The sequence below is a fragment of the Elaeis guineensis genome, chromosome 13 (genome assembly GCF_000442705.2).
Source record: "Elaeis guineensis isolate ETL-2024a chromosome 13, EG11, whole genome shotgun sequence".
Lineage (NCBI taxonomy): Eukaryota > Viridiplantae > Streptophyta > Magnoliopsida > Arecales > Arecaceae > Elaeis > Elaeis guineensis.
The window spans coordinates 14,204,094-14,217,738 of NC_026005.2; the positions used below are offsets into that span (position 1 = coordinate 14,204,094).

A 13,645-nucleotide genomic window follows, 5' to 3' on the forward strand; every position below is an offset into this window, starting at 1 on the left:
GGGATAAAAAAAAAATGATAAATAAAAAATAATGGAAAAAGAGAGCGCGAGAAAAGCGCACACCCATCACATGTGAGGAATTACCATGGGACCGGATGACTGAACCGGTTCGTTAACCGGCACCGACTGTCCGGTTCATTTGGGCCCATCGAGCAAATCGCTTACGCCGGTCCGGTTCATAGACGGTGAGTCGGTGACCCAATCTCCTGCACCCAAGAAGCCTATTTCCTTCCCCTGGACTCGCGGCGACCAACCCAAGAGGCCACAAAGCGCGAGGGGGCAGAGACCATGAAGACAGCGCCCAGCGAAGGTGGCGCCGACGGCGAGGCGGGCCCCAGCTCCCGGCCACCCCCTCCGGTGGCGGAGAGGCGGTTCCCTGCCGCGGCGCAGCCCGAGATCATGAGGGCCGCAGAGAAGGACGATCACTACGCCGCCTTTGTCCATGACGCCTGCCGTGACGCCTTCCGACACCTTTTTGGTCAGTGTACACCACCCCAAAGTTTCCAATTTTACGTCTTCTTTTCTAAATTTATGAGTTGTTGATGCTGAACTCTCTGGTTGCTGTCTTATATAGGTACCAGGATGGCTGTTGCTTACCAGAGTGAGGTTAGTTTCCTGAAGTATACCCTATTTTTGTCTTTTTTTAACAAATTGGATTCAATAATTTTAGTAATTAATTGCATATAAGAGGAGAAGGCAAGAGAAATGCAGGATCGAGTAAACGCTGCAAAATCCAGTCGAGGAACATTGTAAAAGATCGTTTTTCCATCGTATTTATTCGTTTTCTTTTAATTAGATCGGTTTGGATATTTTCTTGCACCAATATGGCATTTTTACTGGAAAAAAGATTTTTTTTTTTTTTTTGGTTAGTTGGACCATTCAGTATTGATTTAAACCATTTGGAAGGGTTGAGATCTTTTGTGACTTTCTTCAAATGGTTGAATTGCGCGGACAGAAGCTCCATTTGGGGTAGTAAATGATATCAGGTTCAAGTTTGTGAATTAAACTGGATAAAATAATTTCATAGCAGTAAGAAGTGTTATATGTTGATTGTCCTGGAAATCATCTTTGAAGGGCTTTATTAGAATTGTCTTTTAAATTGAGCTGCCAAAGCATGTTGGGACCTGCAGGAGTAGTTGCATGGTCATGAATGCCTATATTGTCAGCTCATCTGGAGGTCCAACAGGGTGGTGACACTGTGCAGGCTTATTATCTTCTTTAATATTAATATAAGTCTGTGTAGTAGCTTGATTGCTACTTGTTCTAAGAGATCTTTCAGGAGATCCTTTTGGGTGACAACATTGTCCTAATCAACTGTTAATTTCAGTTCATCTGCCCCTTTATAGCTGTAGTGACAGCCATCCTCAACCTCCATCCTCATTCTCCAAGTTGTACACTTGCTCAGAAATTTCCGAGTAATAATAATGGTTATCTCACTTAAGTTAACACTGGTCTTCCTACTTTGGCATATGGTTTTTCAACTCACGAGGTAAATTTGCCGACTTAATGCCATTGAGCTTATGTGCACCAGTTTGTGCTGGCTTTGCTAGCTAGGTTTGATCAAGCTTCAAGCCCATGCCATGTTTACAAAGATCTGCTTAGGTGTTGAGTGACTCTTGCTCCATGTTGTTGATATTAGGCCTGGATTTCTTGTACCTCTCCAATGCTTTTCCAATGAATTTTTAGCTATTTACCTTCAGATTTCATGATTACATATGAGAGGTCATTCTTCTTATTATCAGCTCTTTATCTTATGTTGAACCTCTTGACACATCAATGAAAAGAATAATGTAGAGCTACGCCATTCTAGGGGAGTCAGTAGATAACAAATCTCTGCAACACTATAGTTCCTGTTTGTTCCACGTGCCTAATACTTCATATAGTTTCAAATTTTTTCAGAATTCTGTAGAGTAGTACTCTAGCAAGCTGTTGATCTTTCTTGGCCTTCCCAGGCTCTTCATCTCTCTCATACCTCAGATAAAGCTTCATTCTTTGATGTTGTTTATATGCATTTATGTAAGCCTTGCACTCAGCCAAGCTATGACACTTGAAAAGTTATTGAGTTGCTTTAAAGCTCATAATATGCTAACTTATCTAGCTTGCGTTGAAAGAAAAATGTCCCCATATTAGTACTTATGAATGCCTTCCATTTTCTATAGGCTTGGTGCTTACATTAGTAAACTTCTTTCAACCAATGAAAGTTAATTTCTTGAAGTGTGTAGATTTTTTTTGCTGATCATGATATTTTCTTTATTTTTTCATTTCTTTTCCTGATTTCATGAATCTTCTGTTCCCCCTTGTCATTTGTATTTTGTTTTTTGTTGTCATCGTTTTATGTGATGCTAATATTAGTCGTTAATGTATTGCAGATAAAGCTGTTAGGCCAGACACTTTATTATCTACTAACAACGGGTGCAGGGCAGCAAACTCTGGGAGAAGAATATTGTGATATATCTCAGGTTTATGACCAGCTTCCTGCTATTTATAATCATTGGACCCTTTTTTTGAGCTACATTATGACAAGGAAATTGGACAAATCACTTCTAGTTCTAATTCCACTTGGTTGTAAAAGTTCAACCATATGATTGGTCTACTTTTTTCTTTTAGCAGTGTCATTATGAAAGAAATTCTCTAAACTTGAAGGCCTTGGTGTGCTCTGTGTCTGTCAGTCTTTCTGTTTTTAGTAGTCTATCAATTTCATAATTATCTAGGTTTACCTTTAATTGATAATAGAAAGGGCAACTGGACTCAGCCAACTTGATGATGCAGGAGCAACTTCTTATTGGGGTTCTAGAATTCTGCTACTTTGAGTACAACTAAGGTTCTTTATGTCTTGGATTAGAGTTAATTTTATTAGAATTATTTCCTAGAATTTTTATGGTTCAAAGGATTCAACCAGAGTCATTTTTTGAAATTTAATTTCAACTAAGCCTAAGATGTGTAAGAAGTTCTAGACATTGTTGCATTTTCTTTTAAAGTAGCTGAATGACAGGTTCAGGAGTTCCCCAATTCATCTTAGTGACATATATTGACTTAGTTTGATGGAATTACTGCATGGGACTGAGAGGTGCAATTATTTATTTATTTTTTTTAAAACTTTATCATTGTGTCTTGTTGGATGGTTGAGTTTCTTTCTTTCTTTTTTTTAGTTGTTGGTTTTACTTGTTGTAAGGATAAGAACTCTTCATAAAACTCCACAAAAGCGTGATTTGCACATTCAATAGATGATCTTGAAAGAGTTGTCAAGTTTACTGGTCAGACTTCATTTGCTTGGTTAGTGTTGGTCTGGCCATATTCTCAGTTTCATCAAGGCATTACTAAAAGAATGGCACAACTCTGATTCTTGTAGAGGAAGGGGGATGCAAAACCTTTTTTTGATTTTTCTGTCAATTTAGTATTTAACATCAGATAACAATATTGTTCCAATCTTGGAAAGAGTTCTCTGTAGCTATCGTGATGAACAAATGAGTATCATATCAAAGTGTCTAAATTTAAGATTGGATTACAATAATCCATGATAATAGTTCGTCTAATTTGAAAAACCCTTTTACATTACATTATCTCTTGAATTTTTTTTGAAGTTATCCATGATGATTGGAAATGCCTTCAGTCTTTTGTGCGAAAAAAAGCATTAATGTCTAAGACCATGAAGGTGCGAAATAGGATAAATAAGATGGATATCATTAAAAGACTCCAAAGCTTATTTTAAGTTTTTTTTATTATTCTTGTTTGATTATAATTAGGATTATTTAGGTACTAGATTAGACGTAAGGTGTATGTAAAGGGTTTGAATAGGTTCAGATAAAAATTTAGTTTTTTTTGTCAAATCAATTTTTGGTTTTTGTTAAGGTTAGAAAGGTTTATTCTTGCACTTTATTATCCAAATACCAAACAGAGCTCATTGTAATATTGTAAAATATATACTATTTACTTAAGACAAAAGCAGGTGTCAAAAAAAATATTAGCTGTTGCTCTCACAAAAAGATCCATCTGTGGATTATGTTTTTGATGTTATTTATATTCTGAAATAATTGGGTCATTCAGGTTGCAAGTTCACATGGGCTTCCACCAACACCTGCAAGACGTGCCCTTTTCATTGTATATGAGACCATAATTCCTTATCTTGCAGAAAGAATCAGGTTTGCTGTTCTCCTCTTACATAGTTTTAAATATCCATTGTACTTGGATGAGTATGGCATCCTTGATGCTGTTAAGCTTTCTGGATTGTACGTTACTCTTGAGTATGGTGTCCTTCGTGCTGTCAAGCTTTCTGGCAAACATGTTTTCCACTAATGCATTACTACTTAGCAGTTCAAGGATGGCTGCTCGTGGTATTATCCTCGCTGACTCTCAGTTTGGGGAGTTGTATGGAAGTGACCATCCTAGAAGGAACCAAGTCCAATCTTCTGATGCTGCTGAGAGCTCTAATTCCACAAGTGTATCTATATCTGCTCTGTCAAAGTTCAGAGAGAGGCTCCATGGTTTGTGGTTGCAGGCTGTTCAGAAATGGCCTACGGTATTTGAGTTTTTTCTCTGAATATTCTGCTGATATTCATATGCCATTTGCATCTTTAGTGCAAAGTCCACTTGGTTTTCCATTAGGCTAAATTTCATTTTTTTTTTAACTTTATTTGCATAGTTTTCTGTTTTTCTTTAACTATGGCTGTAGATTCACTTAAGTATTCTACCATAAGCTCAGTTCTCGTGCTTTGATGTTACCTAGGTTCTTCCATATGCTCGTGAGATTTTACAATTGGCTTTCCGCACCAACCTTATGTTCTTTTACTTTGAAGGTGATATTACAATTACTCTGCCTAATTAAATTCAGTTTTTATGAACGTAAAGTTCTTTCAATATAATAGCACTTGACCTGTTTATCTGATTTTAAGTCTACTATATGCTCTTATCATATGTTTTATGTAGAACAACTTTCACATGGTTAATTATATAAGTGCATTGTATTGCAGGGTTGTATTATCATATATCAAAACGTGCAGCAGGCATCCGTTATGTATTTATTGGAAAGCCGTTAAATCAAAGGCCTCGGTATTCAGACATAATTTTCTGCATCATATCTTTTACTATACAAGAAACATTGGCAATTTGGAATAACTTTGTGAGCTTAAGAGACTAGTTGGCCTTTGTTGGGCGTTAGAAGTCCTTGCTTGGTTTTTTATTTGTTATCTACTGTGTTAGTTTAAAGTAGGCAAATCATGTCTTTTCCTTGTGAATTTCCTTATAACAGAGTTGGAATTTTTGAATAAATGCTACTGGTTAAGTTGTATGTATCACATTATTTTCTCACCTTGCCTCTGCAGATACCAAATTTTGGGTGTGTTCCTTTTGATCCAGCTTTGTATACTTGGTGCTGAAGGACTGCGCAGAAGTAATTTATCTTCAATAACTAGTTCTGTTCATCAGACATCACCTGGGGGCCACCATTCTTCTACAGGTTCTACAATTGTACACACTACTTACATATTTTGCTCAAGTAGCTCAGTTTGTGAGTATAATGAATTGAAAGGGGAACCAGCCTGGTGTCTTGAGGGTTTGCGTCAATTTAATTAAATTGATGTTTAGAAGATAGTGCAAAATAATGCCTTAAAAATGAGGTTTCATCAGTGCATCAAGGGATGAAGAATGTACTTGATGACAATAATGGTAAGTACTTGGGGGAATGTGGTCATGTGGATCTGAATATTGCTTAAGAAAACATCATTTAATTAATATTGTCCAGCAGAGACATGGAAAGAGATTTAGAGGCTTTCTAAAGCATGGTAGGTTTATCGAGGGTCTGATGCAACAGCTGGAAAATTTGGAAGATCGAGGGCTAGAACGGGAACAGGCAAAAGCCATTTTTGTTTGTTCTGCAGTAGTGAAGCAAGCATGTCCTAGAGTTTGGGTTCACTTGTAGCTTCTGTTAAACTACATTTTTTTCTGTGAGAAATCTATGAACCATTTTTTTTCTTTTGGTTATTAAGCCCTCGATAACTGCTTGTTCTTCATGTCTTCAAAACTATTGAGTGGTTATTTCTCCTGTAATGAACACTCCATTCTTCATGCTCTATGGGATATCAAAAGCCTGGTATTCTATCAATGTTGGTTGAAGGATAATAAAACTATCAATAGACAGAATAAATTAGCAAGTTGAGGCTCATTACCTTTTTTTCTTGTTGATTTTATGTGATAGCTTATTGCTGCCTTTTCTCCATATTCATGGTCTGCAGGTCGAGGCATGCCTGTTTTAAATGAAGATGGCAACCCAGTTACTAATTATAGCCCTGATAAAGGCAGTTGGGCTGCTGATTCCTTGGCTGTACCTGAGGTAGTGTTTTCTCCAGCCAACTTTATTGCATCTTTTTTGTGTGTGTGTGTTTCTTCTTGGTAGCCATTTCTTGCAGACTGGAACTCAGAATAACAAAAATTTAAGCATCTAGCTGCCCCCTTAAGTGTTATCCTTTGAGCCATAACCCAGAGGATCATCCACATGTTTTGACATGTGGCTTAGATCTTCTAAGTACTGTAAAAAGTTTGTCAATAATATTTCTTTTCAACATAATTTATGCATCTGATGGCATAAAGGCATAATAGAAAACAAAGCCAATGACTGCAATTCCTTATTTTCTGGTTTCAGCCCCAAGGTTCGGGTGGCATGAGCAAATGTACCCTCTGTCTCAGTACTCGTCAGCATCCCACAGCCACACCATGCGGTCATGTCTTCTGCTGGTATAGCCTACTATACCTCAAGATAATTAATATGAGACACACTGGCACATCTTTTATATGTTTTCTTCGTTACTAGTTATATACATAATTACAATAACGTCCACACATTTCTTTACCATAAATAATGAACACATCCTTTTAGTTGAATATTGTTTTTATGACCATGCATAATCATCACATAACATCACATCAGACAGGCATACTATTTATATGTATAATTCATCAGGAATTACTTTGTATGTAGACCACTTGACCTGATATGCCCATAGTCCTATTTTCAGTTGTTAGCTATACAGCTGATACATGTCAGATGGTTCACACTCAGTATATTCCTTGATTTGTATTTTATGATCAACCTGCAGGAACTGCATTATGGAATGGTGCAATGAAAAGCCTGAATGCCCTCTCTGCCGTACTCCCATAACTCATTCAAGTTTAGTTTGTATATATCATGCTGATTTCTAGCATTCTGGTTTGATTTTTTATACGGAAACAATGGGGGAAGATATGAATCTGCACCATGACAGTTGATAAGTAAGATCGTGACCTCTTCAAACTACGTATTTCTAGAAGAAAATGTCGTAAAGCCTACTTCCATGTGAATCGATTCAAGAAACATGTAGAGAAGTCTCTTTTTGTTTTAGCTCATTGACTGAATAAAAAGAATGAGTTTTATTCAAGCTTGAAACTAAATAGCAAGGTGGCATGCATGGATAGGGAATGTTGTATTGTTTATAATCTGTTTATTTTGTTTGTATAATTGGAATGGCTGATGATAATTTTCTGACAGTGAAGTGCCCCAAGCAATTTTCGACATTATTGCACATCTAAAACATCTCAGAATTACATACCAATTAACTTGTTACGGCACAAACACCAAAAGTTAAGAAGCTCAACATCATAGAATTAGCTATCACTCTAAGGGGTTCCAGTCACATGGTGGACATGGCATATTGGCTGGGGAAGGAACCAGTGGTAACTCTTGCAGTAATTAGTGGAAAATGGCTTTAGATAATCATTTGTAGCCCCTTGATCTGCCTGTTGGTTTAGCAAAAGAAACGAGGGTATTTTCACCCTCCTGAAAAATAAAAATGTTTGGATGATGGTCAACTGACTCGACAAGTTTAAATTGATGCTGTTTGGTCTTCCAACTTCCTTCTTGTGAGAGAGAAATCATCATTCGTTCAAGACCTCATTGTCTGTAAAAGAGTATGATTAAGTCGGAATCAAGCAACATTTCTAAAATTTTGGTGGGCACATGTCAATCAACCTATCACAAGGGAAGAAAAAAGGGCTAAAAATGTTCCTACGAAGAACAGTGTGCCCAGGCATTATTTATTTATCAGTCCAGTCCGAAAAAACTAATCCAATTATAAACATTATCTTCCAGACTCAGTATTTTTATTATCATCAAGTATCCCGTGGCGTTCCTCAAGTCAAAATATTTATTTCAAGTAGAGATGGTTTACCGTTGACCTCGTACTTGCATGGGACCTTATTTAATACTGTTACATGGTTTTAAGATAAAAGAAAGTAAAAACCAAAACAAATTTGAAAGAAAAGTATGAACCATCATGTAATTATAATTGGATTCGATGAATGATCAATTGGCCTTCAAAAGCATCTGTCACTACTTTCATTCCTATCACAAATAAAACTGATAGTCATACCACTTATTTACATCAGAATGATCAATTCCGAAAAAATATTCAACCTTACACCAATCAGCTGGTACCAGACGTGATCTCAAAGATGAGAAGTCCTGAATTATACAGAGAGAAACTTTGGCGAGATAAATGTTGATCCCCATGGTTCCATGGAAGAACAAGCAATCTATTTGTCATCATCCAGCTTCTTTTCGCATGGGTCTATCTGTAAAGGATATGTTTTCTTGAAACATAAAGTTAACAGGAGTTACTAAATTAGTCTAGCAATATTACCATTTGCTGTCTTGATTTTCAGAGATATCATACAATGGCCTCGTAAAGCAAAGTCACATCACTTCTTAAATGAACAATTTGCACTTGGTTGAGAACCTGCAGGTGCCAAGGCTGAGAAAGAATGCCTTATGGATTCATGTTGGGTGGTCATTGTAACTCTTCAGTGCTCTTAATCAGTGCTGCAAACCATTCTTTCCAGTCTGGAACCTTTTCTTCCCCATTTACCACCTATACATGTAAACAGTATACACATTAGTTGAGAATTAACCTTGTATTTAATGCGAGTGTCCATGTTTTGACTTCTTTGACAGTTCCACTTGGTATTTTTACAGGAAATGCTTGTGCAGTCTAATCCAGCGGACCTCAAAAACTAGTCCTCTCTGAGGAACTGCATCAAGTGCCTCCACGCAAATAACTGCTGCATCCTCTTTACTAAGTTTTCCTTTTGCTGCCACACCCTGAACAGTATAAAACACAAAAGAAAATATCCAATATCAAAAAAGAGAAATGACTTATTCCTATGAGAATATCAAACTGTGGCTACCTGTCTCATTAATCCACTGTGTCAAAATAAAATCAGAAGTATCCTGTAGTGATGACTTCTCTCTCTCTCTCTCTCTTTGTGGGGGGGTGGGGAGGGCACATGCATTGGATGAAAATAACTGAAAATAATTAAACATGTTGACTATGTATTATCTATTTCATAATTGCATAGCTTTGTAACGAAGGCAATCATATGTTTTACACGCTGTTCAAGTGCTGTCAATTCCACACCAATAATAAAACAGGTATACTTTCCTATCTTCTTGATTTCCTTGAACTGTTCTAGTTATGCATGTAGTTATCTTAAATTTCTAGTACCTCTCCGAAGCTGAAACCTTGCATGCCACCCGGAGTATTTTGCAGCAAGCCAGCTCTTATTATAGTGTATGGGATGCCTGATGCAATCACCATTTCTTCATCCTTCTCTGCCAACTTCCTGAGCTTGCCATTCATGATAGCTTGAAGTCCACTACTACCTCTATATACAGCCAACTGCAACCTAATTAAAACTCATATAGCAAGATGGATGTTGCCGCCAACCATGAATAGGCCCATCTTTCGCATGGAATGAATAGAAGCATGGGAAAAGTAAGCACCTGAGATAGAAGCACGATGTGCTGCACACCCTTCATTTGCCCTATGTCAGAAAAGAAGCCATCCTGTGGAAACATAAACAGAATATAGTTGACTTCACAAATTTTAGTGGTATTCCTAGAGATGCATCAAGAATACGTTTTATTGATTTTTTTTGTTTCTCTAGCTCGCAGATACCATTAAATTACCCCTTATACCACAAGCACATTTTATGTTTGATAAGATAGAATAGAGTTTTGCAAAATGGTTAGAGAAAATTCTTATATAAAACCCCGATCAAGAACCTGTTAGTATAATAATGGCTGAATTAAGCAATCTGCAAACATACTAGCAACGAAGAGTGAATATAATGTTAAAAGAAATGCATGGCAGCCAAGATTTGAAGAACTGTTGAATCGGCTGGTTCAGGATGTACTGACCAAACTGGTCAGTTACTGACACGATTTATCCATCAATTCGATACTAATTCCTACCACGATGTTCGAAGCTCCTTTGGCTTTATCTCTCCCCTCATGATGCATTTGAGGCTTTGTTTGACACTTCTCTCTTGCTCTTTACTGGATTGGAAGCTTGAAGCCCTCTCTCTTCCTCTCTCACCACCTCCTCCAACCTCTTTGAAGTGTTGTTCGATGCTCCATCCCCATTCAAAACCCTAAGTCCCTGTTGCAGGGGTGGTGGAAGATCTAGGTAAATCTCTCCCTCCCTCCCTCTTGGCCCCCATCACTGGATCCGGAGCTCTCAAAGCTCTCCATAGGCCTCGACCTCTCTCTCTCCCCCTCACTCTTGTCCTCCTTCTCCTTCTTCCTCTTCCCCCCCTCCCTCTCCCTCTCTCTCTTCCCCTTTCCTTCTTCTCCCTCTCTCTCTCTCACTCTCTCTCCACCTATTTCAATATATTGGGAATGGCATGGTATGGACCTGTACCATACTAAACTGGTCGGCGACCAGTAGAGCCCCACTACCAATTCGGTAGACCTTTTATGGCAGAAATGCCCAAGAAAGTGAACAAATTACCATATTAATCATGTGAGAAGAACAGTGCAAGATCAATATCATATGGAGTTGAACATACATACATTTGAAGGGCAAATTATGGCACGAACACCTCTCAAAGCTTTTGTAAGAAAGGACCGATCATTTATATCCCCAGCCATTGGCTACATGTATATGAAGCAGAACAAAGTTTGAAGACTGAAGTTAGGTAACATGAAACACATTTAACAATGATAGAACAAGCCTGTAACACAAGTGACATTGGACAATTTTCATACAATATATTCAGGTATCATGAGGCAGGGGCTGCTCACCTCTACATAACCTCCGAATGCATCTACTGCAGCTTGCTTATCCTTGACTAATGCTTTTACCCGGGCCCGCTTAAGAATCAGTGATAATATTACCATCTGTATGAGGCATACAGTAAGTCTAAGGCTTCATCATTTATTAGTAGGAGGACAAAAGGCTAGATATTCATAATATGATACATTCCTAATGGTTCTGAAATTTGATAATGCTAAACTACACATAATTTAAAGAGTAATCAAATTAAATTATCACCAAGGAAAAAACTGATGTGCTCATCAAATTTCAACTGTTTTAATCTTATAAGTTCCAAGAAGGATTTGTAGAATCTGTTATGAGAGTCATCAAATGGCCAAGAACTAAATATGCAATCGAGGTGTGGATTAGTTGTATTAAAGATAGTGGTCATATGAAATTTATCAATGGGAGAGAGATCTAAATGCTTCTTTCGACAAATGAGATGCTAATATGAAGATGCTAACTTTTAAAAGTGCTATCCTAGGTATTACTATCACTCCAATGTTTGACATGCTCCCTATGGCTGTTGGATGGTGATGTGAAATATAAAACAATTTGACATACTGTCAAAGAACAAGCTCAATAGTCTAAGGATTTCTAAAAGCTAATCCAGATCAAAAACTACTTCAGATTTGTTTTCTTTTCAGTGAGAGTGAGAAGCATCTCTCAAGTCATAAGGATAGTGAGATGTATCATCACAGAGATGCAGAGACAAAATTTCAGTTGAAGTCGACTTACCTACCTGGCCAATTTCGCTTTCTCCATCAGTCACCAGAACTGCATCTCGGACTTCTTCAATTTCTGTTCTTCAGCAAGGGGAAAAACAAGAAGGAATCATCAGAACTCTTTGAGTGACAAAAGGGTGTCCCTGATACCCGTGATTGTAGTATTACCTGAAGATTCATTCTCAACTTCGAGACCTCCATCTTTTGGAAGTCGATCAGGTGCTCCATACCATTTCCTCAATTTAGGCCCACCTACATATTAAGGTCCCTAATTCAATGTAGTCTTTTGAGATTATAGGCACTTGTGTCTCATCTTGAAAGGAAAACTAAACATTAAACACCAAACTTGAAGTCAGTGTAAATGTATCTGGATAATTAAAGCGGTTGGTTGTATATTAGCAAAACAACGTAATATATTGTTTAGTACAATGCAAACCTTAATAAAGCACATGAATGAACAAGTAGAGCTATATAGATTAAAGTAAGGTTTAAAACATTGCAACATCTCTGGGGCCGAAATGGGGATTTGTGGTAGAATTTAAGCCATGATAATAACTAAAACGTCCCATCATGGATCAGAAAAGCAGAATGTACCCTCTTATTTCCTTAATGACATGGTTAATGGGCTTTCCCATCTTTTAGAATCCAAAAGAAGCAAAATTGCATGCACTCGAAATTATCAGAAGATGGCCTGCTTGCCATTCCAGCACACCCACAAATACAACTGATGGTGATAGCATTCACAAACTTTTGGATGCATCCATCTAGTGAGCAATCGTCTTCTAAATATCGTCTACCTAGTTTAGCAAAATCACCTATAACCACTTCATTAAGGGCTTGGTTGGCATCATTTTGTTATTATTTTTTTGTTTCTCTACAAACGAGCGAAATATCACATGGAGATTGATGTTTAAGATAGCATTTGTAAACGCTTCTGCTATCCGTTTCTTTTATTTCCACACTTTTTTGAAAGCAACAGACCTTTGCTTCCAAAAGCTCTGAAGATTTTACAGAAAAGTTGGAAAAACCAAAAGGGCTTCATCACACAAGTTGTTCAGCCTAATTCATTTTTCTTCTAGGGATTTTGAAAACGAAAACAGGAAATAAAATCGACATCAAATGGGCCCTAAAGATTTCACACTAGAAAGAAACTCTTTTGATATCATCACCGCTACATATCATCCCTGTGCAGCTTATGAGCATAACCATTCATGATTAAATAAGTAATTAAGGCGATCCATCCACAGTACGTGTAGCAAACATTCACTGTGCCAAGAATTGATCCTCAATTAAGCAAAAAAGAGACTTTTCTTTTGATAAAAACAAAGAAAAGAGACCTAATAGCAAGAAAGGTTGTCATTTTGGAGACCACTAATGTAACTCAACAAAGTTGTTAATCTTATTGCCCTAAAACACGGTTAAACAACGATTCGCCTACTCAAAAAATACCTAAGATCTGAATCAGAAGCAGAGCTGTTTGCTTACCTTCAATGTAGTCGAGGATTCGATCGGTGAAGCTGGTCTCCTTCTTCTTGGAGGAGTAACAGCGGACGAGAGGCCTCCGAATCGAGAAGAAGAGGCGCCCGGCTTCTAAGCGAGACGGAGATAGGGAAGGGGGAAGAGAGAGGGCGGCGAGAGGAGCCGAAGAGAGGCGAAGAGCCATCGGAAGTGGTGGAGAACAGAGAGCGCGTTGTGGAATAGATAGGAGATTGGATTCTTCCCGGGGATAAGGCGGGGACGTGGAGAGAGAATAGTTTAATTGATGTTCCTAAATTGCCTCTACCTTCCGGTCTAAGCCGG

General features: G+C 37.8%; 2 protein-coding genes across 6 annotated transcripts; one reads left to right on the forward strand and one right to left on the reverse strand.

Annotated features, from left to right (window-relative positions):
• Positions 1 to 238: 238 nt before the first annotated feature.
• Positions 239 to 7,515, forward strand: LOC105056451 (peroxisome biogenesis factor 10). The gene is made up of 11 exons (XM_010938651.4): positions 239 to 478; positions 575 to 606; positions 2,370 to 2,459; positions 4,045 to 4,139; positions 4,312 to 4,516; positions 4,724 to 4,793; positions 4,968 to 5,046; positions 5,319 to 5,452; positions 6,228 to 6,325; positions 6,635 to 6,726; positions 7,089 to 7,515. Exons 1-11 carry the CDS (start codon positions 289 to 291, stop codon positions 7,189 to 7,191), a joined length of 1,188 nt encoding a protein of 395 aa, XP_010936953.1. The 5' UTR covers positions 239 to 288; the 3' UTR covers positions 7,192 to 7,515.
• An 818-nt stretch (positions 7,516 to 8,333) lies between these two features.
• On the reverse strand, positions 8,334 to 13,636 carry LOC105056453 (uncharacterized protein At5g02240). Of its 5 annotated transcripts, none has more exons than XR_012136324.1 (10): positions 13,331 to 13,636; positions 12,014 to 12,097; positions 11,863 to 11,921; positions 11,108 to 11,203; positions 10,877 to 10,957; positions 9,806 to 9,868; positions 9,528 to 9,701; positions 9,211 to 9,328; positions 9,029 to 9,124; positions 8,334 to 8,894 (listed from the first exon to the last, which is right to left on the reverse strand). XR_012136324.1 is itself a non-coding variant. In XM_010938657.3 (9 exons), exons 1-9 carry the CDS (start codon positions 13,506 to 13,508, stop codon positions 9,099 to 9,101), a joined length of 879 nt encoding a protein of 292 aa, XP_010936959.2. In that variant the 5' UTR covers positions 13,509 to 13,636; the 3' UTR covers positions 8,334 to 9,098. The 5 variants fall into 5 exon arrangements, 3 of the variants coding, with proteins under 3 accessions (XP_010936959.2, XP_010936956.1, XP_073103913.1); XR_833850.4 differs by lacking the exon at positions 9,211 to 9,328 and having other exon boundaries at positions 8,334 to 8,598; positions 8,667 to 8,894; positions 13,331 to 13,627; XM_010938657.3 differs by having other exon boundaries at positions 8,334 to 9,124.
• Positions 13,637 to 13,645: the final 9 nt, after the last annotated feature.

What these genes read in the sequence shown, in the direction of transcription:
- LOC105056453 (XM_010938654.4), bottom strand. Translation starts at nt 13,508, where the DNA reads ATGGCTCTTCGCCTCTCTTCGGCTCCTCTCGCCGCCCTCTCTCTTCCC. An exon ending in ACATCGTGCTTCTATCTCAG is followed by an intron (nt 9,702 to 9,805) that starts GTGCTTACTTTT and finishes ATTAGGTTGCAG; the next exon opens with TTGGCTGTATATAGAGGTAG. An exon ending in AAGGTTTCAGCTTCGGAGAG is followed by an intron (nt 9,125 to 9,527) that starts GTACTAGAAATT and finishes TATACTGTTCAG; the next exon opens with GGTGTGGCAGCAAAAGGAAA.
- LOC105056451 (XM_010938651.4), top strand. Translation starts at nt 289, where the DNA reads ATGAAGACAGCGCCCAGCGAAGGTGGCGCCGACGGCGAGGCGGGCCCC. An exon ending in CGCCTTCCGACACCTTTTTG is followed by an intron (nt 479 to 574) that starts GTCAGTGTACAC and finishes TGTCTTATATAG; the next exon opens with GTACCAGGATGGCTGTTGCT. An exon ending in TATCTTGCAGAAAGAATCAG is followed by an intron (nt 4,140 to 4,311) that starts GTTTGCTGTTCT and finishes ACTACTTAGCAG; the next exon opens with TTCAAGGATGGCTGCTCGTG.